Source organism: Euleptes europaea, chromosome 8 (genome assembly GCF_029931775.1).
Source record: "Euleptes europaea isolate rEulEur1 chromosome 8, rEulEur1.hap1, whole genome shotgun sequence".
NCBI classification, from domain to species: Eukaryota; Metazoa; Chordata; class Lepidosauria; order Squamata; family Sphaerodactylidae; genus Euleptes; species Euleptes europaea.
This window is the reverse complement of record NC_079319.1, coordinates 97,044,652-97,070,016: the sequence shown is the minus strand read 5'-3', so window position 1 is coordinate 97,070,016 and position 25,365 is coordinate 97,044,652. Positions and strand designations below refer to the sequence as shown.

At 45.7% G+C, this 25,365-nt stretch overlaps 1 protein-coding gene across 1 annotated transcript in view; it reads right to left on the bottom strand.

Moving 5' to 3' along the window:
* LOC130482177 (uncharacterized protein K02A2.6-like) overlaps window positions 1-22,936 on the bottom strand; it is a 34,565-nt gene extending 11,629 nt beyond the window's left edge. Inside the window, exon 1 of the mRNA XM_056854985.1 lies at window positions 22,769-22,936. Within this exon, the coding sequence (XP_056710963.1) occupies window positions 22,769-22,936 (168 nt within the window). The remainder of the gene's footprint in view (window positions 1-22,768) is intronic.
* Between the last annotated feature and the right edge of the window lie 2,429 nt (window positions 22,937-25,365).

The window sequence follows — 25,365 nt, the reverse complement described above, 5'->3', positions numbered from 1 at the left end:
TGGCGAAACGCACACAAATCCGGAGGTGGCGTTTTGAACTCTTGGAGGAACTCTTGGAAGGAGCTTGATTTCCTTACAGTCATGGGATTATTTTGAATTTGGAACTTGGACTTTGCACTGTGGACCACGGAAGATGGATTATGAGATTTGATTTATTTGGACTATTACGGTTTATTTGGACAGAATTACACGGGCCATATTTGAGGCTTGCACGCCTCCATTATTGGTGAAGTAACCATATATTTCTTTATATATTCTTGTCTTGATTGCATATATTTCTAAGGTGTGCTTCAATACATCATTGTGTCTAAAATGTTTCACACTTACTTATTTTGAATATTCCAAGTGGTGGATTGTATTTTTGGCATTGATTTATATTTAGAGCTGGTGCTGTATTTCTCGTCAACTAGTGTTTATTCAGCATACGTAACCTCCAGGTACTAGCTGGAGATCTTCTGCTATTACAACTGACCTCCAGCCGATAGAGATCAGTTTCCCTGGAGAAAATGGCTGCTTTGCCAATTGGATTCTATGGCATTGAAGTCCCTCCCCAAACCCCACCCTCCTCAGGCTCCACCCCCAAAACCTCCCGCCAGTGGGGAAGAGGGACCTGGCAACCCTTCCCCCAGAAGATGTAACACCATCATGCTGATAGCACCCCCCAAGTCCTAGCTCCCCCCCCCAGTCTACTAGCACTTGCCCAATAATAAAAGGTTTCGAAACTGGATGAAACCAGCTTTTCATGAGAAGGAACAATTTCAAGGGCATCAGTTTAGCCAAACTACTAATGCTTTTGCAAATATCTAAAGGCTCAATTCAAACACAGTGCAAGCCGTGGTTTAATTAAACTAACTCCTGTTCAGTCATTATGTATGGAACAAACATGCTACATATGACCCTCCCGTTACATGTAATTGCCATGCCTTCTGAAAGGGGCAACATGTGGGTTTTCAGCCTCAGAACATATTACCAGACTTCTGAATCTTGTGTCTAATGTGTGAGTCTGCAGACTGCGGCTTAAAATCCGCATGTTGCCCCATAATGGAGAAAGCGTTGGATGAGGATCCTGGAAGAATCTGCACTTCTACCACTTGCTGGCCACTGGGTGATTTGGGGCCTGTCACAAACCCTTGGCCTTGCCTACCTCACAGGGTTGTTGTGAGAAAATGGAGGAGGGGGACCAAGGGGGGGACCAAGCTGCTTTGAGTCTCAACTGGGGCGAAAAATTGGATATAAAAAACCAAATTATGTGCAAATGCATCTCTGTAGTCTGAAGATCAATTGTGATTCTGGGAGATCTCCAGGCCTCACCTGGAGGTTGGCAACCTTAGTGGGGACCCTTTTTAGAATTTGTCATGTGTGGAAAGGAAGCTTAGGCTCAATCCAGAAGTGCTACAGCATTCGGCCAAAACTCTATGGTTTAACCATAGAGTGTGACGGTGATTGCCCCTTTTTCTTCCTGCAGTCCCCCCCCCCCAGTGCCCAGCTGAGTGGCAGTCAGTATAGCTGGTGGTGGGTGGGGGGCACATTTGTACAGATTTGCAGAAGGTAGTACAGGGGGCAATAATCTGGAAATTTTCGACATCTGTCTGTATGCTGGCTGGCAACTCCAGACTTTTGTGAACTTCCCAGTATTACTTGTATTTCTGTATTAGAAGAGGAAGAAGAGTTGGTTTTTATATGCCAACTTTCTCTACCACTTAAGGAAGAATCAAACTGGCTTATGATCACCTTCCCCTCCCCACAACAGACACCCTGTGAGGTAGGTGGGGCAGAGAGAGCTGTGACTAGCCCAAGGTCACCCAGCTGGTTTCATGTGGAGGAGTGGGGAAACAAATCCAGTTCACCAGATTAGCATCCACCGCTCATGTGGAGGAGAGGGGAACGAAACCCGGTTCTCCAGATCAGAGTCCACCTCTCCAAACCACCGCTCTTAACCACTACACCGCTTGGCATCGTGGTTTACTATTAGCTTGTTATTTTAAGCATTTTGTCTCTCTATATGTTCTGTTTACACATTTAGAAAATTGCTCTGGAGTCCTAAATCTTAATGTGGTATTGTCTACAGCCCAAGGGGCTGTTGTTTTCTGGAAAACCAGTTGTTATACCGCAATAATACCAAGCAATTAGCTGCTGAGCTTCTATGGCTTTGTGGTAGCCCAGTCGTCATTGGGGTTATGTGCCTCCACCCCCTGAAGCAGCGCTTCAGATGCATGAGCTGATGTTGGTAATGAGTAACTAAGTGGCCTTTTATAGTTGTTCACAATTGTTTTACGGAGCAACATTAGGGCTGTTAGCAAAAAATTAAACCTGGTAATGTCAAACTGCCAAATTAACCTTTAAAAAAAATCAAGAAAAGTGAATTTGTCCTTTTTTTTAAGTAGTCTTAGCTATCAGAGAATTGGTAGGGTTGCCAACCTCCAGGTGGTGGCAGGAGATCTTCTGCTGTTACAACTGATCTCCAGCTGATAGAGATCAGTTCCCCTGGAGAAAATGGCCGCTTTGGCAATTGAACTCTATGGCATTGAAGTCCCTCCCCTCCCCAAACCCTGCCCTTCTCAGGCTCCTCCCCAAAAACCTACTGCCTGTGGCAAAGATGGACCTGGCAACCCTAGTGAATTGGAGAAGCATGTAAAGGATGAGAGGTTCTACCTTGCATTCTAAGTTATCTGGTACATCATTTTAGTCTGGAGAAGAGGAGGTTGAGGAGGGACATGATTGCTCTCTTGAAGTACTTGAAGGACTGTCACTTAGAGGGCAGGGAGCTGTCCCTGTTGGCAGCAGAGGATAGGACTCGCAATAATGGGTTTAAGTTGCAGGCAGAGAGGTACCAGCTGGATATTAGGAAACATTTTTTACAGTAAGTTTAGCAGTGGAACCGGCTGCCTAGGGAGGTGGTAAGCTCCCCCTCACTGGCAGTCTTTAAGCAGTGGATGGACGAACACTTGTCAGGGATGATCTAGGCTGATCCTGCATTGAGCAGGGGGTTAGACTAGATGTTCTGTATGGCCCCTTCCAACTCTATGATTCTATCAAAGAGCAGCCATTTCTAATATCTTGGGTTGATTACCTCCAGGTGGGGCCTGGAGTGTCAGGATCAGGCGTTTACCCATAGCATCCCTTAAAGCAAACTCATCCAGGCAAGTGGTCTTGAAGCAATAATACTTTATTGAGAGCAAAAAGGTAAATTAAAGAACTGACTGTCTACAAACAGAAGAAGGCTGCTAATGGCATGACATGGGTAGAATATATGGTTAAAAGCACTCCAGCCAGAGAAAGTAAAACAAAGTGAAACAATTCTGAGATAATGGTTCCCAGGGCAAGGTAGACAACACAACAGCTGTGGATAGCAGGCTGAGTGAATAACAGGATAACAGGATGAGAAACTATACACAGAGTTTGTGGCATGTGAACTAAGAACTTGAACTGAAGCCAGAGCCTGGCCTGTTCCTGCCAAGAGCCCTTCTTCAGGTGACTTTAGTCAGGACCTGACATTCTGCTTCCCCTAGGGCCCCCCTTCCCGTTCCGCAGTTGGGCGAGGCTTGTGAGGACAGGTGTCGTGGAACTGACTAATCATCCGGGGGGCTGCTACGTGATGTTCGGCAACCCACTCATCATGAACAGAACCTAAGTACTTCCAACGAACCAGATAGTAGAGGACCCCCCTGCGTATGTGGGAATCCAGGATCTTGGACACTTTGAAATGTTCCTCCCCACCACCACCAACACTGGGACCTCAGGCAGAGGTTCAGGGTGCCACTCAGGAGCGGGCACATACTTCTTTAGAAGATGACATGAAACACGGGATGGATTCCCCTCAGGGACTTGGGAAGACACAGCTCCATGGTGACTTCATTAATGAGCCGTGAGACTGGAAAAGGTCCCACACATTTTTCACTAAACTTCTTGCAAGGGCGTAGAGAGCACAGGTTTTTTGTGGACAGATAAACTTGGTCCCCCACCTTAATGTCCCACCCTGGAGAACGATGTTTGTCTGCTTGTGCTTTGTACTTGCTTTGGTCCGTTCCAGATTCCTTTGCAACCAGGGCCAGGTGTTTCGTATCACGTTTACCAAGTCTGCCACTTCAGCATCGCCCCCCTCCCCTGCCAAATCCACATTACCAAATGGCCTGAACTTTTTACCATACACCACATGGAACGGGATGAAACCTGGGGATTGATGGGAGGCATTATTATAAGCATACTCTGCAAAGGGTAGAAGATCCACCCAATCATCTTGGTGGTAATTCACATAGCAATGCAAATAACATTCTAACACTGCATTGACACATTCTGTCTGTCCGTCGGTTTGGGGGTGGTACGCACTAGACAACCCTTGTTCCACCCCCACCAATTTCAAAAACGCTTTCCAAAACTTAGCCACCCTGGTCAGAAATCACCTTGCGCGGAAACGAGTGATATTTAAAGGCATGTGACACAAACATCTTTGCCAATTTTTGCGCTGTGAGCAGCCCCACGCAAGGGACAAAGTGCACTTGTTTGGAGAAGAGGTCCGTAACTACCCAAAGAACCGTTTTCCCCCGACTGGGAGGAAGATCAGTAATAAAGTCCATGGCAATGACTTCCCAGGGAGCCGATGGCGTTTCTAAGGGCTTCAAAAGGTTTTGCCACCACCCTTTTGGCTGTAGCGCACATAGGACAACTGCAAATGAAAGAGTCTAAGTCTGTTCTCATCCCTGGCCACCAGAATTGCCTGCATATTAAATGCAGGGTCTTTACGAAACCAAAGTGCCCTGCTACTTTGGAACCATGGGCCCGATCCATCACCTCCCTCCGCAAAAAAGCAGGCACATACAACTTATTTTCTTTAAACCAAAACTCCCCCTGTAGAGTCAGTTTGTCTGGCAGAGTATTGGCGGCGCTTTCAGCTTGGCAGGCTTCCGCTAAGGCGATTTTAAAGGCGTCCGGCAGTCCCTCCAAAGGAGGGGACGTTGGCACTACTGTGGAAGAGTCCGGTACCCCCTCTAGGGTGGGGGACTTGGCAGAGTCCGGCAACCCCTCTAGGGTAGGGGACTTCTGTACTTGGGAGCGAGTCAGAACGGCTAAGCTAGGTACATCCCCCCGCTGCTCGGGAGTGAAGAGCGAGTCTGTAGGGCCCTCCACTTTGCTCTGGTACTGGGGGAGCCGGGAAAGCATGTCTGCCAACTGATTAGCAGTCTAATGTCATGATGAGGCTTTTACCCCTAGCATCCCTTAAAGTAAACTCATCCAGGCAAGTGGTCCTGAAGCAATAATACTTTATTGGGAGCAAAAAGTCTGCTGGAATTACAACTGGTCTCCAGACGACAGAGGTGCAATTTGGGCTCCATCCCCAAATCTCAAGGAGTTTCCCAACCCGGAATTGGCAACCGTAACCCCCCATCCCCTGCTGGTGGCCAGCAGGGACCTGGCAACCCAAGTACCATGGGAAAATTATTGGTGATGACTTTTCACCACCATATAATTAAGCCCAGGTATGCAGAACCTGTGATGCACCAAACTCAGCACACCCCACCAGTCCTTTATGGCAGCCCTCCAAGGGTTAAGCTCTCCTTCTTCTGCCTGGTTGGGGCTGCAGAAGAACTGCCGTGGCCAGCCAGGTGCCTGGCGGGCTCCATTTGGTGTTGAAAGTCACCCATCGTACAAGCCTGGTATAAACATACCCTCCATAGCTGCTTAAATAGATGCAGTTTCATTCGTTTTAAAGCTTAGGAGGGAATCAGCCATAAAAAGCTTTTCTGCCCACACATCTATCAGACTACTATTTCAAGGGAAAATCAAAGGTCACGCCTAACCCTCTGCCTCCCCATTGATGGAGTGGGAAGAACAGCAATCTCTCACAGGCCAAATGGGGGGTAACAACATGCCATCAACTGCTTTCGATTTTTTGGAGTTAACAATTAATCTTCCCTTTCAGTTTACTTGAAAAAATATATATACAAGAGGTAGTGGTTATTTGTCAAAAGTTGTAAACAAAACTGAAGGGAAAGGAAAGGAGTGGTGGTAAGCTCTCACTGATTTCTGGAGATGCCAGCAGCCTCCAGGTGGGACCTGGGGATCCCCCGGAATTACAGATCCTCTCCAGACTACAGAGTTCAGTTCCCCTGGAGAAAATGGATGCTTTGGAGGGTGGATTCTATGGTGTTGTACTGCACTGAGTTTCCTGTCCTCCCCGGGTTCCATTCCCAAATCTTCAGGGGTTTCCCAACCTGGATCTGGAAACCCTACCTCCCCATCCCCTTCTGGTAGCCAGGAGGGACCTGGCACCCCTGCTGATTTCAGTGGAACATACTTGCAAAGAAATGAAATTTAGGATTGTAACCTGCAGGCACAAGCTAAAGGCCTGCAGTTAGAGTTGCCAGTTCTGGGTTGGGGAATGGCTAGAGATTTTTGGGGGTGGAGCTTAGGGAGGGGAGGGTTTGGAGAGGGGAGGGACCTCAGCAGGGTTCAGTGCCCATTTTCTCCATTCCTGATCTGTGTCACCTGGAGATAGGGTTGCCAGGTTCCTCTTTGCCACTGGCGGGAGATTTTCGGGGCGAAGCCTGATGAGGGCAGGGTTTGGGGAGGGGAGAGGCTTCAATGCCATAGAGTTCAATTGCCAAAGCGGCCATTTTTTCCAGGTGATCTGATCTCTATCAGCTGGAGATCAGTAGTAATAGCAGGAGATCTCCAGCTAGTACCTGGAAGTTGGCAACCATATATCATATAGATATCTGAAAGCATACGGGCAGCCTAAACTCCTGGAATGGACTTGGCAACCCGATATGCAGGCACACGACTACTGTTCCAGCCGCGCGCCTGCTCCAAACGCTACTGGATGGCCGCTGCGCGCTCCATTGAAACTGACACAGCCGCTCCTGCGAGCCCCATGCAGCCAGCAGCTAGGAAACAGAAGCAAGGGCAACTTCCAGCAAACCTGAGAGACTCCATGTTCCTGTGCAGACTCTGTTCCAGCCGCAGCCATGTTGTGGAAAGCAGACAGTCACGTAGTCAGTGCCAAAGCCCCCTTTCCCATTGCAACATCAGCAGCTTAATGGGCAATCAGCCGCAATCCTGATATCAGCGATGAGTCATTCCTCCAGTTATACAACAGTGATCCCCGGACGTTTGCAGAGAACGCACCCATTGTTCCAGAACGTTAATCACTTCAGCGGAGATCTCCCGGTTCCTCCCAGGTTGCAAAAGCCATTGGAATCAGAATAGATTTCCAAATTCTCACCACCCCACCACAGATTAATGCTTTTGTCCCCTGGGAACCTAGGAGGGGTAAACCCCCTCTCCCCGCCCCCCAAAAAACAGTATATCTGGGGTGCCCCCAGCCCATTATGTTACCTTAGGTCTTTCCTGGCACCTTTGCCATTACTCTGTTGGTTTGGGTTTTGCGCAGCCTAACCACGCTCCCTTCCGCCTTGCTGGCCAAGTCTACGGGAACCCCTCGCCCCCGCCTTTGCTATTAATTTCTTCTGTCTTAGTCTACGTGAACTTGGACAACACCTCTTCAGGAAGGTAAATATCACCCATCAATGATCCCTGCCACGTTGGCATCTGTGCTTGTACTCCTCTCTTTGAATTTCTTAGATTTCTCTGAATGTGTGTATGCAACACTGATTTGATTGAAAACGACATAAACTCTTTTAATTTGGAATCCATTGCTTCTGTCTTTATTTAAAAGTCACAGTTACCGGCTCTGGTATACAAAGGTTGTGATACCGCTATAAAAATAAATATTGTAATTTGCCATCTTGCTTGCTAATTCCCCAAGTTAAAGAGCAATTTGGCTAACAGATCTGTTTAAACAAAACTCCAAATGACAGGTACGGCTATACAGGCAGAACTTTATCAACCAACATGTGATGACCTGTAAGGACTTGCAGGGTAATTTTCCCTCTTCCCACTATTTCCTTCTTTCCCTCCCTTGAAAGCCCCCATAGCCTCTCCCCCTTTCCTGCCTCCTCTATTTCCCATGTACCAGCCAACCTACCTAGAGTTCAATTGCCAAAGCGGCCATTTTCTCCAGGTGAACTGATCTCTATCGGCTGGAGATCAGTAGTAATAGCAGGAGATCTTCAGCTAGTACCTGGAGGTTGGGGAGAAAATGAGTACCAACACAACGTGTATATGCAAACACAATTTAGTGCAAGTTAAAAATAGTGCAAGACAACAACCGAACAAACAACAATCACCACTAAACAACAATAAAGAAAATTACTATGTGGCTCACGAAGAGTCTTCAAAAACGCTTTCAACTTTATTGTTTAGCAAGTCCCAGCGGCTTCAAGCGTGGAAAATTCATAAAGAAGACGGTGAGAATGATTCAAGGGTGCTTGTAAAGCTGCTCCGTTCAAAGTCGACTTTGAACGGAGCAGCTTTACAAGCGCCCTTGAATTGTTTGAATTTTGTTGAGGTGTTGAAAACTCTGTACCAAGGAGCTTTGTCTCCCGATATCTGAACGGTGTGCTGATGAAGCCGCCTACGCGGTGGTGAAAACTTTAAGTAAATCCGGACTGCGTTTCATACAACTTGGTTCGATTTCTCCACCTTGAATCGATCATTCCCACCGTCTTCTTTATGAATTTTCCACGCTTGAAGCCGCTGGGACTTGCTAAACAATAACGTTGAAAGCGTTTTTGAAGACTCTTCGTGAGCCACGTAGCAGTTTTCTTTATTGTTGTTTAGTGGTGATTGTTGTTTGTTCGGTTGTTGTCTTGCACTATTTTTAACTTGCACTAAATTGTGTTTGCATATACACGTCGTGTTGGTACTCATTTTCTCCCCATTTCCTTGTAGTACCAAGTGCCTATTTTTCTCAGCAGTACCTGGAGGTTGGCAACCTTACCTGGAGATCAGTTGTAAGGGCAGGAGATCTCCAGCCACCACTTGGACATTGACAGCCCTGCCTCCGGAACCTCTCGATTTGTTGCTTCCAAAAGAAATGCACCATGAATACTGGAATGCCATCGGGCAGACATAAGAACATTTATCTGTTTTACCCACCCCTCTGTCACATTTTTATCTCATCCTTCCTCTGAGGAGCTTCCATTTTACCATCACAACGACCCTGAGAAGTAGGTGCAGGTGAGAAATAATGACTGACTTAAGGTTCACCCCGTGGGTGTTGTGGCAGAGTGAGGATTTGTTCTGGTTGTCTTTAGTTCTAGTTCAGCGTTCTAACCTCTGCATCATACTGTCCCTCTGTACACACAATACTTTACCTTCACACACATTGATAGGGTTGCCAACCTCCAGGTACTAGCTGGAGATCTTCTGGGATTACAACTGATCTCCAGCCAATAGAGATCAATTCCCCTGGAGAAAATGGCTGCTTTGGCAATTGGACTCTACGGCATTGAAGTCCCTCCCCAAATCCCAAAAACCTCCTGCCAATGGTGAAGAGGGACCTAGCAACCTTACACAATGAAACTGCTGGATCATGGCCGTCATCAGCAGTGGAGCAGGTAAAGGATACAAATTTAAATATTTGAACAACGTTTTTAAATACTGAGCTATAACTACACATGGGGGATCTCAATTTACTGGATTTGTGCAGTGGCCAAACGTACAAGAGCTCAGCTCCTCATAGGGCAGTAGATGTGCATAACCAGTTAAGGATAGTTGTATTTCCATCTTGCCCCCTCTGCTAAGCTGCTTCCTTGTTTATCCTAGAATGCAACTCTCAGGTTTGTTTCCTGCTTCTTCTTTTACTTATTTCCTGCCGCCCATGGCTGCTAGAATGCTTAATCTGCCTTCCTCCTATCTAGAAAACATGATCACATGACTCTGCCTTAGGCTGAATCAGACTACCAAGGTGAGTACTGTCTACTCAGACTGGCAGCCATTCTCCAGGGTCTCAGGAAGAGGTCTTTCACATCACCTGCTACCCGATCCTTTCCACTGGAGATGCCAGGGAGTGAACCTGGGAACTTCTGCATGCAAAGCTCAACCACTAAGCAATGGCTCCACCGACTCCTAGTAGGGTTTCCCAAGAATAAATTTAAAAGATTCTAGTGTTCTCTTCAACTGCATAACAGAACATTTCTTTATGATCAGACAAAAACTTCAATTTTGCTAAGGTTGATGCACACACTAAAGCTCCCATCCATGCTATACATTGTATTGCTACTCAAAAGAAACCAGCATGCAGGCTCAATTACACAAAATATGCAACGTGTAACAATAGCAAATTTACTAGTGTACTAGGTCTAAACAACAAACATTGCATGAACATATGCCAAAACAATACAAATATATAGCCTGGAAGTGTCCCAGAATGTCCAACAACTCCTAGTAAGAATAACACGGCTCACTGTAAGAAAACACAGTTTAAATCGGACACGCTGCTCCAATGTTACAAGCGAGCATAGATAACAGCTCAAAGTGATAATAGCCGCAAGGATTGATCAAATGGACAATCTCCCAAGTACTTCAAACTAGGTCCTCTCCACAATAAGGTCAGGCTTCACAGCAAAATCCAAAGGAATTCAAAGGAACGTGGGCTCTAGATATAACCAAACACATTTTGCCCAAGGCTTCGTCAGCCTGAAATTACATAAAGAATACAATACAAAATACTAGACAGTAATTACATATTACAAAATATTAGCGTCATCAAGTTACATTACCATACATATAATAAATTTTAAAACAATGATATTTTTAAGCCTACCTATAAAGATCATTTCCACTCAACCACAGAGGGTTCATGTATGCAAGCTGCACCACTTCTGTGAATTCCAGCACTCGTAACCAGCACACAGGTGGTCGAGAATTAAATGGCAAAAGCACTCTTACTCTTAAAGGGGCAATGAAAATTCTACAAATAGCAGGAGAGATCGAATTCCATGTTGAAACCATCAGGGGCCAGGGTATGAAACAGAAAACTGAACTGTGCTGGTTACGCGCGTTGGAATTCACAGACTTGGTGCGGCTTGCGTACATGAACCCTCTGTGGTCGAGTGGAAATGCTCTTTTTAGGTAGGCTTAAAATTATCAATGTTTGAAATTTTTTTTATATGTATGGCTTGACACGGAGCCAGAGCTTGATGACACTAATACTTTGTAATATGAAATTATGGTCTAGTAGCTTGTTTTGTATTCTTTCTGTAATTTCAGGCTGACAAAGCCTTTGTCAGGTTCAGGCATTCACCTGTAGCATCCTAACAGTAAGCAAACTCAGGCAGATGATCCTGAAGTAGTATACTTTATTAGAAGCAAAAAGGTAAATATAAGATCTTACTGCATGGACACAGATGAAGGCTGCTAATAACCACAATAGGGAAAGCTCTAGCTTAAAAGCACTTTAGCCACTAAAGGAAAACACAACGAGGTAAACCTGAGATAAGAATTCTCATGAAGCATAGACCAAACAACTAGGCAGCTGCAGGAAGGGAAGTACACACAGTATTTACAGGCATGTGAACCAAGGTCACTTGACACGGAGCCAGAGCCAGGCCTGAACCAGCAATGGTCTGACAGAGTCATGTCAAGGGATGAGGCCTGAACCAGCAAAGGCCTGACATTCTGCCCCCCCCAGGGCCCCCCCTCGCTATCCGCAGCCGGCCGAGGCTTGTGGGGGTAGGCTTCGTGGAACTGACGAACTAATCAGGGAGCCGCTACAGTGTGCTCGGCCACCCATTCGTCATGGCCCGGACCTAAATGTTTCCAACACACTAGATAGCAGAGCGCCCCCCTCTGAATGCGAGAATCGAGAATCTTTGACACTTCAAAATGTTCTTCTCTCTCCCCCCCCCCCCACACCAACACTGGGACCTCGGGAGGGGACCCGGGATGCCACTCAGGAGCGGGTACATGTTGTTTCAAAAGACTGACATGGAATACTGGATGGATTCCCCTGAGGGGCTTAGGGAGGCTGAGTTCCACTGTCATGTCATTGATGAGCTGTGAAATTGGGAAAGGTCCCATGTATTTTTCACTGAGTTTTTTACAGGGGCGTAAGGAGCGCAGGTTCTTTGTGGATAGGTACACCTGGTCCCCCACTTTCATGTCCCACCCTGGGGTGCGGTGTTTGTCTGCTTGTGCTTTGTTTTTTCTTTTGGCCCGCTCTAAATTCTTTTGTAGCCAGGGCCAAGTACTTTGCATGACCCTAACCCAATCAGCCACTTCAGTGTCGTCCGCCTCCCCTGTCATATCCACATTACCAAAAGGCCCGAATTCTTTCCCCCTTATATGCTGTAAGTTTCCCCTATACTGTATCCAACATGATGTAACTGAATAGTACCTGTTGTGATCATGCTCAACCAAAAATATATATGGGTAAGTTTCCTTTGAATTATATTTCTAAATATTTGCATGCCTTGCACTTTATTATACTGTATTGTATTTGCATACATACATATATATATATATATATATATATATATATATATATATATATATATATATATATATATATATATATATATATATATATAGAACATTATATGGAACATAATACTGAACAAAATCATTGAAGCTGCAATATCAGCCTGCTGAAGCTACATAAACAGCTAACAGCACAGCAGCACCTAAAAGAAAGAAAAAACAAAGATGAAGAATTATTATTTGTAATTATTGACACTTACCAATTAACTGGAACAACCATACTTACCAACTGAAGAAATTCTCCTTGAAACAGGACTCATACCGGACGCCTGTCTTAATGTGGTTGTTTAACTGAATAATTTATTGAATTCTATATTTTGGTGTTTCATATACATATCCTATATATGTAATTTTGTTTTCTGAAGCCTTTGTGAAGTTACAAGGTTGCAATATATACTTGTGAAATAACAAGAAATTTTGGGTTATAATATATTGTGCTTAAAACACCTTAAAATAGTCTTTATTTTGTTTTTTGCCATAGTGGCTGTCCCTATTTGATTAACTTTCATATACAGCCCAAGTAATTATTGTGTACTACCTGTAGGTTGGCAACCCTACTTGGAAGGAACATGAGCCATAATTTTTTTTAAAAAGCTTCTTTTCTTTCTGAAATATCAATAGTAGGGTTGCCATCATTTCTGGGCAAACCATACCATAGAGTTTCTGCTGAATTCCAGAGTGGCTTGACATCACTTCCAGGTTTACCCTGGAAATAATGTCATGTGAGATGACAATTTTTGCACACCTTTGCCCCCTCTGCTGACCTATGGTGGGTTGACCTGGCAGTCCCTAGCTGGAAGTCGACCAGAATAGCATTGGACTATTTAGCAGCGATGATTTTAAATTGGCTGTTGGGACAATTTTTGGAGCAGAGAACCTCACTCAGCTGAAAATGGCAGACTCTCAAGTCACTCCTAAGAACACTTTCCTACGTGTCAGCCCCATTGCATAGCTCTGAGTAAGATTCTAAGCAGACCTGTTTAGGATTGCTCTCTAAACTTGTAAAGGATACCTTGTGATTATTCTATTCTTTTCTGTTAAGGTCAGGATCCCTCCCCCCATTATTGTTTCCTCTGGGACATTAGTAAGTAACCAATGGAGTAAACAGTAAGTAGTAACTATCCAATAAGGCAGGCTTTTGTATACTGTGAAGTTGTCCCTCCTTTCCACCTATGAGTGGTGTACACGTTTCACTGATGGATTATGCTCACACAGAGGTTTGATTCATATATCATTATTAGGGTTGTCAGGTCCCCCCTTGGATCCAGCAGGAGGTTTTTTTGGGTGGAGCTGAGGCAGGGATCACGGGCCAGGCCGATGTGATTGTGTCACTTGCGGTTTCCCCCCCGGAAGCGCAATTGGCCACCAATCTAAGCAACCTGTGAGAGAAGCCAATCTTCTGTTTTCCCTTGTTCAACCATCGGCATGCTGCTTTGAGGAGGGGGCTGGAAAAGGGTGGGGCGTGATGGCGTGGGGAAGCACAACCCAAGAACGGAGTATATACGCTATGTGACTCCGGAATGAGCCAGGATGAAAGGTTTAATTCAGGCCAGAAGAGGAATGGGAAAAGCCGGGTTCGTTTTGTGTTGAAACAGCGTTGAGCTTCCAAGGAATGAGGTAACGTGCATACTGAAAAATCTGATCCTGGCTGAAACGGGGAATAAAGAAGGTTAAAGCAACCAGGCATAAAACACCTTTGTTTCTTAGCAGCACTCGCAAATGAGATAAATTCTGCTGTGTGTGTGTGTGTGTGTGCCGTGCACACTCTGCTAACCTAATATTCCTTCAGCCGAGGCATATGAACTGCTCATATATGGCACATCCTGTGCAGCAAATGTTTGTTAAGAGGAATTGTGTCAGCTAAGGGAACGAGGTAGCTCCTCTCTGTCCATGTTCTCCTCTCTCTGTGCCTGCACAGTCAGATTCATCCTGTATCTTACTGCATCACAATTTATCTAGGCTCATTTAGGCTCTTTTTTCATTTTAATGAAAATGTATTAATCAGGACTCAGAGTCTTAATGGGCCCTAGTTCTAGGGTCTGGAAAAAATCCCTGCCCCCACGGCAAACTGGCTACAGATCCTGATGTGCTGGTTTGCTTTGTCTTTCCCCTAAGCACGTGGCTGGTTTCACTTACTGCAGCTGTGCTATTATTTTATTTATTTGTGTTATTTATAGTCTGCTTTTCTCACTGGGGCCTTTTATGCAGGGACGTTTCCCTGTGGTCAAGCCCGCCAACTGCTTCGGGGCTTCCTTTTCACTATGCATGCCTTTTCCACCCGTCAGAGGCCACCTCGCTCTCCCTGCATAATTTTGCCCGTGTTTTCCGGATTCTGTTTGAGACAGAATCTCGAAAATGCAGGCAGAATGAACGAGGAGAGCAAGGGGACCTCTGATGGTCGGGAAAGGCATGCATAATCAAAAGAAAGCCCCGAAGCAGTTGACGGGGTGGGGGGGAATGGGACCGCAGGGAAACGTCCCTGCATAAAAGGCCTGGGACTGAAGGTGGATTACACAGAGCCGGTCAATACAATCAACAGGATGCAACATCGCAATAGGGTTAGGCTGTAGTACCAAACCAGAAATCTAGAAAACAGAACTGAAGCAAAGCATAACATGACACATTAAATGATGCAGAAGTGCATGGCAGGATCCAGCTTACAGCAACTATACACAGGAGTACAGACCATAAGCCCTAATAATTTATCCAAGTAACTTTGTGAATCATTTTGTACAGTGCTGCCCTATTGCCAGTACGGAAAAGCCCTCTTGAATAAATCAGTTTTGCATAGTTTGTAAGAGAGCCAGGAAGGGGGGAGACTTCCTGACCTCCTAAGGCAGGCCATGCCACAAAGTGGGGGTCACAACAGAGAAGGCACGTGTACAGGGGGGTTGTTGATTTTGCCATTTGCAAATTGGCACCTGCAGAAGGCCCTGCTCTGATGAGTGAAGCTGTCATGGTGGGGCACAGGGGGAGAGACGTTCTTGCAGATATGAGGGTCCAAGGCCATGAAGGGCTTTGTATGTGATAACTAATAGTTTTTATTGTGCCTAGAAACTGATGGGCAGCCAGTGGAGTAAGTGCAGAATGGGAGTAATATGCGTGCTCCCAATAGTAGCTGAGTTGTGGCATTCTGCACAAACTGGAGTTCCTGGATTGATTTTGAGGGGAGACCAATGTGCAGTGCATTACAGTAGTCTAGTCTTGATGTTACCATGGTGTGGATCCAGGTGGCCAGATCAGCTGTATCTCTTCATGCGTGTTCTCTGCTGCAATTTTCTCTGCTTATGCTCTGTTCTTTAGAGCCATTCGATATTTTCCTGTTCTTTGATGCTGAATTATGTAAACATTCCATCTCTCCATCTCTGATGCATTCACAACAATACAAAGGGCCAGCTCAGCTTGGACGCAGGAACCACAGAAGACAGAAGCAGAGATGCTTTACCCGTATAACAGCAAGCTTCCCTGCTTGACATCATGATGGATGACTCCAGCAAAAAACTTGCATAGGAATATCCATGGGGGAGAAGGAGAACTGGGGGAGAGCTGAGTGGGCTGGGAACTTATATGGGCACGATGCAGTCTTTGATCAGCTCTGCCATGCATATGGTTCCCACACAGCCCACAGTGAACAATCAGGGCTAAACTAAAAAAGTCTCTTTAGGTGGCAGATGTCTAACGGGAAGAATTCACCAAGATTAGTCCCTGCCTAGATGCTCACCAATCTGGCAGCTTTTCATACAGCTTGTCTTCAAAGTGTGTGTGTAGGGAAGGGGTCCCCAAGATGGTGCTCATGCGTTGGTGGTTCCTGCCTAGGGTTGCCAGCCTCCAGGTGGTGGCTGGAGATCTCCTGCTATCACAACTGATCCTCAGCTGATAGAGATGGCCGCTTTGGCAATTGGACACTATGGCATCAAAGTTCCTCCACTCCCCAAACCCCGCCCTCCTCAGGCTCCGCCCTGAAAATGTCAGGCTCAGGCGTCTGTCCCTAGCATCCCGTAAGCAATCGCATTCAGGCGGGTGATCCTGAAGCAGTAAGACTTTATTAGGAGCAAAAGGCAGATAAAAGAAGCTGACTGCTTCCTCGCAGGTAAGGCTCGTAATGAGGAATCGTTGGCAGGTTACATGTTTAAATGCAATACAGGCAAGGAAGGTAAGCATGGCTAGCTTCCCCGAGATAGAGATTCCCAGGACAGAAAGACTAAACAACCCCACAGCTGTGGGAACAGGATGAAGGAAACTGTACCCAGAGTTTACAGGCATGTGAATCAAGGTCGTGGTCTGTGGCCAGAAGCTGGCCTGTTCCTGTCAGGAGCCTTTACTCCAGTTAGCACTGAAATTTCCATATTTATTTGTTGGCATTGCTATTCTGCTTTGGGTTGTTTTTTTTTAAATCAATTTTTAATGGCAAATGGGCACAGCTGGACATTTCTGCCCTACTTGCCAAGAATAGGAAGGTACTTTAGCTACCAAAGCACAAATCACTGTAGTTAAATTTGATAAATAGTACTGGGCTATCAAGTTTATTATATAGAAAGCAAATATTATTACTTGGTTTATGTGAGTCTATCGGTGTAGTTTTAAGCAGAGTTATATCCTAAGTCCATTGAAATCAGTGGGTTTAGAAGGGTTTTACTCTGCTTAGGAATGCATTGTAAGTCATAAAAATTGAAAGGGATGGTAGTGGATAGCTCAACGAAGATGTCGACCCAGTGTGCGGCTGCTTGAAAAAGGCAAATTCCATGCTGGCCAGAATTAGACGAGGAATAGAGAATAAAACTGTTGATGTCATACTGTCCTTGTACAAATCTATGGTGAGACCACACTTGGAATACTGTGTACAGTTCTGGTCACCACACCTAAAAAAGGATATTACACAACTTGAGAAGGTGCAGAAAAGAGCAACCAAAATGATGAGGGGGCTAGATGAACTGCCCAATGAGGAGCGGTTAAAATGCTTAGGGCTGTTTAGCTTGGAAAGAAGGCAGTTAAGAGGAGACACATGATAGAGGTCTATAAAATTATGCATGGTATGGAGAAAGGTGGGCTATAAATGAAGTAAATAAATAATAAATATATCTGAATATGGAAGGGCATATAAAAGGTTGTTAGTTGAGGGGGGAGGAGAGATGGAAGCAGAGAAGGTTGAAGATTATGGGGGTTGTCAGGTGGAGGGAAAGAGGAAATAGTGTGGGGAAGCTGAGACAAAGGAAAAATGGGTGCCCTTCTCAAATACTTGCTGGTTCCCCACCATGCAACTGAGAACCAGCACTTTGCAACTCGGGCACAATTTTCCTGGATACAGGGTGCCAGGTCCCTCTTCACCACTGGAGGGAGGTTTTTAGAGCAGAGCCTACGGATGGTGGGGTTTGGGGAGGGGAGGGACTTCAATGCCATAGAGTCCAATTGCCAAAGCAGCCATTTTCTCCAGGTGAACTGATCTCTATCAGCTGGAGACCAGTTGTAATAGCAGGAGATCTCCAGCTCCTGCCTGGGGGTTGGCAACCCTAGGGATAGTGTAGGGCAGAAAATTGAAGGTAGGTTGGCTTGTACATGGGAAAGAGAGGAGGCAGGAAAGGGGGAGAGGCTATGGGGGCTTTCAAGGAAGGTAAAGAAGGAAATAGTGGGAAGAGGGAAAATTACCCTACCAAGTCCTTACAGGTCATCACATGTTGGTTGATAAAGTTCTGCCTGTATAGCTGTACCTGTCATTTGGAGTTTTGTTTACACAGATATCTATATGATATATAGGGTTGCCAACTTCCAGGTACTAGCTGGAGATCTCCTGCTATTACTACTGATCTCCAGCCAATAGAGATTAGTTCCCCAGGAGAAAATGGCCGCTTTGGCAGTTGGACTCTATGGCATTGAAGTCCCTCCCCGTCCCCTCCCCTCCACAGGCTTTGCCCCAAAAACCTCCCGCTGGTAGCAAAGAGGGACCTAGCAACCCTAATGATATATAAAATACTAGAATTCAAAACATTTGCCGTCCTCCCCAAAAAGAAAAAAAAGAAATAGGAATTTTTAAAAAATAATTTGCTTTCAGTTTCATTCCAAGTCATAAGGAAGGCCAGCCTCTCAGTGCTTTAAATTGGAAGGAAGATGCTGACATTAAAAATGAATTTTGCCCCTAATCTGACCTTTCAACCTATATGGTTTCTTTGAAAAGTTTCATTTTGCTAATATGATTATGTTAAAAAAAAAAAAAACACACACCTGAGATTACAATGGTTGGGGATAGTTTGAATTTTTCTTTAGTGAAACAAAGGATCCAGTTTAACAAGATTTTAACATTTAATCTCTGGATTGCAGCACACAATAGCTTTTGACCTGAATGCAGCCTGGCTGAAATAATTGCTGACTGTGATTTAGATGACTCTTTAGGGATGTTTGCTGAGGTCTTGAAATGACTTAGAGGATTTTTTGAAATGGTTACTAGAGCAGAGAATTATAGTAGCGTTATAATATCTAGAAATTGTACAGCACATTAGTTTAAGCGTTTTCAGAAAGCTTAATGTAAACTATCTTAGTAAACTTTGCAACAGCCACATAAAGCATGAGGCTTATCGCACCCAGGCTGGGAAATGTATGGAAAACACCTTAAAAGCAATCGTGCTGGATGTGATTTCCTATTTCCCCCCTGCACTTCTGCTCATTCTAACGTCTCTGAAATGTTTGCTTTCAGAGTGCACCTCCAATGAAACAGCACACAAAAGAGAGAAGGGGGTGTGGAGGGAGCACCAGGTAACTTGCTTGGGTTCCCTTCCACCTCCCTCGGCATTTTGGTGTGCTTGTGTGGGATCGTCAGTGCATCGGGATGATAGGATGATGGGCTCACGTTTCTTTGAAAATAATATTTTCATCTTTGAAAATAATTACTTTAGGTATGACCAACAATTCTATCTCCAAGTTAAAGGAGTGTCGATGGGTGCCGCTTGTGCCCCATCAGTTGCTAACCCGTACATGGTGCAGTTTGAAAATGATCATTTATTACCTACTTCTTTTTTCTGGACACATGTTTTAATTTACTGCAGGTTTGTGGATGATTTATATCTTATATGTAAATCTGCTGAGTCCTATACTGCCATTCTTAACTGGATTAACACTTTGAACCCACATTTAAAATTTTCTGGTAACTATAGTGCCACTGCGGTCCCATTCTTGGACATTGAAACAATTCACTCTGATGTTAACAAGATACAGATCAAACCTTACAAAAAACCCACTGGCTGTGGTGGAGGCTTGTATTTTTTATCCCGTCACCCTGCACATATTTGCAAAAACTTGCCCTATGGTCAATTCCTGCGCCTTAAGCGAAATGCCTCTAAGCCTGAAGTTTTTTTTCTTGCTGCCCAATCTTTAACACAAGATTTAAGACAGAGGCACTATCCTGAGTCTGTTCTCTCTCAAGCCTTTGATAAAGCTGCCAACACCAATCGCAGCACATTGATTCTTCCTAAGGACACTCAGACAGCTTCCTCTAAATTGACAACTTCCTTTAATTTCACATACCTATCTTAGGAAATTAAGAAAATAATTTTGCACCATTGGCATATCATGGCGAGCATAGCACCAGGATCAGGGCACACGTAAAAGATGATCCAGTAGTCAGTCATTTCATTAGCCATGGTCATTCAGACCATTCATCTCCGGTTTTTTGTTTTGTGGCAATACCACCCAAAACCATTCCAGGCTCAGGATGTGAAAAAAATCTTAAACTACCAAGAGAGAAGATCCATATTTCTATTCAAAACTTTAGCCCCTAGTGGATTGCATACTGACTTTGACCTCTCATGTTTTTTGTAATAGACTACTGTCACTTTAACGGGATTCAGTTTAGAGGTGGAATCTTACAGCTGAACATATTTGAGTAAGTGTTTGGCTTTTTTCTTAGCATACTGTAAACTTGTAGAGCCATGTTGGCTGTCTTCAAAGTTCTAAGTAAGCTTTTTTTGCTACTTTGTATGAATGCATTCTTTTCAACTTTTGTCATTTAACTTATAGTTATGTTGGTTACAACATTATTCTGTTCTTTACACTTTAGAAAATTGCAACAATCTTGCTTAACAACTGAAAGCAGTCTTAGCTTACTGAAAATGTGCAGAGCCATGCTTGGCTGGTTCTAAAATGCTGGGTAAGCTTACTTGCTACTTCATATGTATAAACTTTTTGTTACTTAACCTGTAGTCATGTTGGTTACAACATCATTTTGTCCCTTGTACTTTAGAAAATTGCAACAGTTTTGCTTAACAGCTGCAAGCAATTAACAGTGGTGATATACAGCAATGATTTGGTTGATTAGCTGAAGAAGGATTATCCGAAACGCGTCCTTTCAACCATCAGCTGTTTTCTTTGTTCCTGTGTTTCAGTGATTTAATGCACGTGACAGTACAGAACATTATCCAGGTGGACTTAAAATAGAGCATCACTGTCACTGTTATAAAATTGTAGCCTGGAGGGGCTGTATGAATGAAACTGTAGCCCTGAGTGGCTGTATATATTTGTATTTGTATTTGTATTTTATTTGTTTCTTTCATTGCCCAGTGTGGTACATTTTGCCTTAAAGCCCTGCGAGGCATCCTAACGTGTGGTGTAACACGCTTTCTCTTAAGAGTATTTTTCTGTTTTGTTAGTTTGCTTTATGAAAGAAATAATACTTTTCCAATACTAGCTTAGGCTTATTTGCTTTCTTTACATTATTGTTGAGCCTCGTGCTGCCTCCATCTCCAACCTCCAGGTAATAGCAGAAGATCTCCTGCTATTACAACTGATCTCCAGCTGATAGAGATCAGTTCACCTGGAGAAAATGGCTGCTTTGGCAATTGGACTCTATGGTGTTGAAGTCCCTCCCCTCCCCAAATCCTGCCCTCCTCAGCCTCCACCCCAAAAACCTCCCGCCGATAGCAAAGAGGGACCTGGCAACCCTAGCCCCATGGGACCTTCAGAAGTTCTGCAGGACCTGTAAAACAGCTATTCCACCAGGCTTACAATTGAGGGCAACCACAGGTTGTCATCGTTACTGGCCTCCCTCTCCTCTCCCTCGGGGCTTCTGATATGAGGATTTGGCTGCTTGGCCAGGCCTCCAATAGCCCTGTAATTATATGAGTACCATCTTGTTAACTGTATTGAATGGTTTTATTAATTTTATTGATTACTTATGAATTTTAGATATATATGGTTTTATCATAATTGTTGTTACCTGCTGTCAGGTAAGACAGAGGAATGGGGATCTTCAGTAACTGTCACCACTCTGGTGTGAGCCTAACTCAACAAGGCCCAGAGCACCCTGCCTGCCCCTGGCTGCCCCTTCTCCCAACAGGGTATACTTTCTAGGTGACCAAATGAGGCATGAGGACCCAGGGCAGAGTAACAAACAGTTTATTAAAAAGGTCTAATAATAATAACTCAAGCCACAATAGGATGACAAAACCAGTAAAGGCAGGCAATCAAACAAATAAAAACCCTAACACATCTATCTTTACTGTCCCTAGCCCTCTCCTGGCACTAGCCTTTTTTACCGGCCACTATGGCGGAAGGCTCTGGGACCAGCGACCGCTTCCAGTTGGAGGCGAGGAACACTGCTGCCAAAATCATGTTGCGCATTATGGAACTATCCCCGCAGTCGACTACGGAAGCTCAAGTCCAGGAACTGTTACAATCAGACTTTGGGTCGGCTTCGGGGGAGTGGTGCAACAAGTGATGCCGCTTCTGACTAACCTGGAAGAAGTGAAGGTGTTTTTAATTCCCCTTTTGGAGCAACTCTTTAGAGACACTGCTGCGGCTCAAGCGGCGGAATTAGGAGCGGCGTTGGCTAAAGCAGAGGCCCGGATGGCAGAACTGATTGCGGCGCAGACTAAGGTGCTGAACGATGCGCAGGCAGCCGAAACAGCCAAAGCCGCAGCAGAAGTCTCCACTGGATTAACAAGCCTTGGGGCGCGAGCTAAAGATCCTGGGTGGCTGAGTTCGGGGCAGGGACTGGGAGAGGAGGACTTTTCATTTTTGCTCTCTTCCGATTGGTCCTTTATGGCCCTTCCAAGACACCTAGCTCGTCGACAATGAGCTACCGTTCACTACGCCCTGACACAAGACATTTGCGAATACCCGGGCGAGGAGGATTCAGACTGGGAGGATGCAGAGGACTGGAATGCCCCTTTTGAAGTTTCTCAGGGTTGGTATGGAGGAGAAGCTACTGAGGACTGGAATACCCAATTTGGCATTTCTCAGGGCTGACGCGGAGGGGGACCAGCAGATGAAATTTCTCGTTTACGCTCCCAGAACCGAGACCTACAGCAACAAATGGCTCAAATGCAAGAGCGAATGGATGTTTTGTGCCACGAGTTGGGATGGCAGCAACAGCCTCAAGTGACACCCCCACCAGCAGTGCCGCTACCTGCAGTACCACTGCCAGCGGGACTGCCGCCAATTGTTCCTCTGCCAGGAGTACCGATTCCCCCGGGGGGACCCCAACCGGGTCGTCCTGGCATACCACCAGTAGGGCCCGGCCCACAAGCGCCTCCACTGGGTCCACCGGGGTGGCCAGGAGGATTTTCTCCACCATGGCAGTACCCACCGCCTCGTCCGCATGCAGCTCTAAAGGATCTATGAGTTACTTTTAATGGCTCCGCAGAAGCACTACCATACTTTTTGCACCAGGTAGACAGCTTTATGCGAGAGCAAAGACAGTGGTTTCCCATGGAAGACAGTCATGTGGGATACGTGTCCTCCCTGCTGCAGGGAGAGGCGGCGGATTGGATGATCCAACAGTTCGATTCACGGGCCAGATCCATACGTACCCTAAATGGCTTTATGTGGGCACTGCGAAGGTGATTCGAGGATCCCTTTCGGAGTGAAAAAGCTAAAGCCGCCATTCTTCAATTGCGCCAAGGCACCAAGTCCGACCGGGAATATTCTGGCGAGTTTCAACGTCTGGCCAGCAGAGTTACAGACTGGAGTGAGCCCACCCGAGTGCAATACTTTCGTGAAGGATTGCATCCCGAAGTACTGTACTGGGCTTATATGCAAAGGGATCCACCTAACCTCGAAGAGTGGGTTCTGCTTGCTGAGGAAGTGGAAAGCCGTCAGCAATCCCTCGCCCTCTCCAGACGCAGAGCGAAAGAAGCAGTCCCGTGGCAAGAACAAGCCACCCCACTACCACAAAGGCCCACTGCCCCCATTTCAGACCGAGCAAAACGTTTTCAGAAAGGGGCATGTCTCGTTTGTGGTAAGATGGGCCACTTTGCTGCAACTTGTCCTGCAAGTCCTAGTCCTGACCCATGGTTGGAAGGTCATCTCCTGACTAGTGGGGATAGCCGTCGCAGAAGTTCGGTGCCAAGCGAGTGCAAACTGCCTCCTGCCCTTCGTATGAACGAAGAAGTTGCTCGCAAGGAGCCATCAGCATCACTTCCCGAACCATTGGGGTTTCAGATTACAAATAACCCATCGGGGTCTCGGATTACAAATACCTCTGGTCCCCCCAACGTTGAGACCCTTTCTTCGGAGGAGGATGAGACCTGGGGGTTGCCAGCACTAAACCTCATTCCAACCCAAGACCAGGCAAAAAACGGGCAAGGTCTGCAGTGAACGGAGCGCCACCGCAGACCGAGGCGCCCACGCCGCCCACAGCTCTGCTAATGGTGAGAGCAGTTGAAGACTCTGTGTTTCTTGATGTACTGTTACAACACCATAAAGGGGGGGGGGCAATTGTCAGTTAAAGCTTTAGTAGACTCTGGGTGTGCTCGTACCTTAATCAGTGAAGACACCTTCAAAGCCCTTAAAGTGAAAGCCATCATCCTACTCCAACCCATTCAATTCGCCCAGATGGATGGTAGTGACTTTAGGGGGGGGGTTGACCGGCAGACCGGCAGAGTGGCCATGGGAGTGGGGGATCACTGGTAGCAAATTCACTTCACCATAGTGCCCGGCATCTGCTATCAGGTGGTCTTGGGAGTGAATTGGCTTTGGGGACACAGTCCCACTATAGACTGGGCAGCCCAAATGCTCGAATTCACCCAGCCACAATGCGAATGACACCTAAGAGAAATGGCTGTTCGAAGTCCTGCCTTGACGGCAGGAACTACTGATCTGCAATTACCCCCCAAATACCGAGACTTTGCATATGCTTTTGATGTCAAAGAGTGTGATGTACTACCCCCCCCCCCACGAAACAGACTGTGCTATTGAGGTGGTGGGGGGAGAACAACTAACAAAGAGTAAGATTTATCCAATGAATCCCAAGGAAAAGACTGTACTCAAAGACTTTATTGACAAAAATCTGGCACGGGGCTTTATCCGTCCCTCCACTGCCCCCCATTGCGCCCCTGCTTTCTTTGTGCACAAAAAGACAGGCGACTTGCGACTGTGTATAGACTTTTGCAAACTCAATGCAGTTACCCAAACTAATGCCTACCTCATCCCTCTCATCCCGGACTTGTTGAGCCAACTGAAGGAGGGGTGCATTTTCACCAAACTGGACCTGGTGGAAGCAAATTATCACATCCATATACGGGAGGGGGATGAGCCATTAACTGCCTTTTCTAGTTGCTTCGGAAAGTTTGAATACCTTGTGATGCCCTTTGGATTGAAAGGAGCTCTGGGAGTGTTCATGCAAATGATTAATGAGGTCCTTCATGACCTGTTGTTTAAGGGGGGGGGGTTTACTTAGATGACATTCTCATCTACTCCAAAACCATGGATGAGCACGTTGCTTTGGTCAAAGAGGTTCTGCAACGCCTCAGAGAAAACCACCTCTACGCTAAGGTTTCCAAGTGTGAGCTCCATAGAGAGGAGCTAACGTTTCTGGGCTACACGATTTCGCACCATGGATTAACCATGGATCCTGACAAGGTATAGGCAGTGGTAAACTGGGAACCACCAACCACTCGCAAACAGGTGGAAAGATTTCTCGGTTTTGCTAACTTTTACCAGGGTTTCCTCAGCAATTATGCACAAGTGATGCTTCCCATTACTGATCTCCTGAAAACCAAGGGG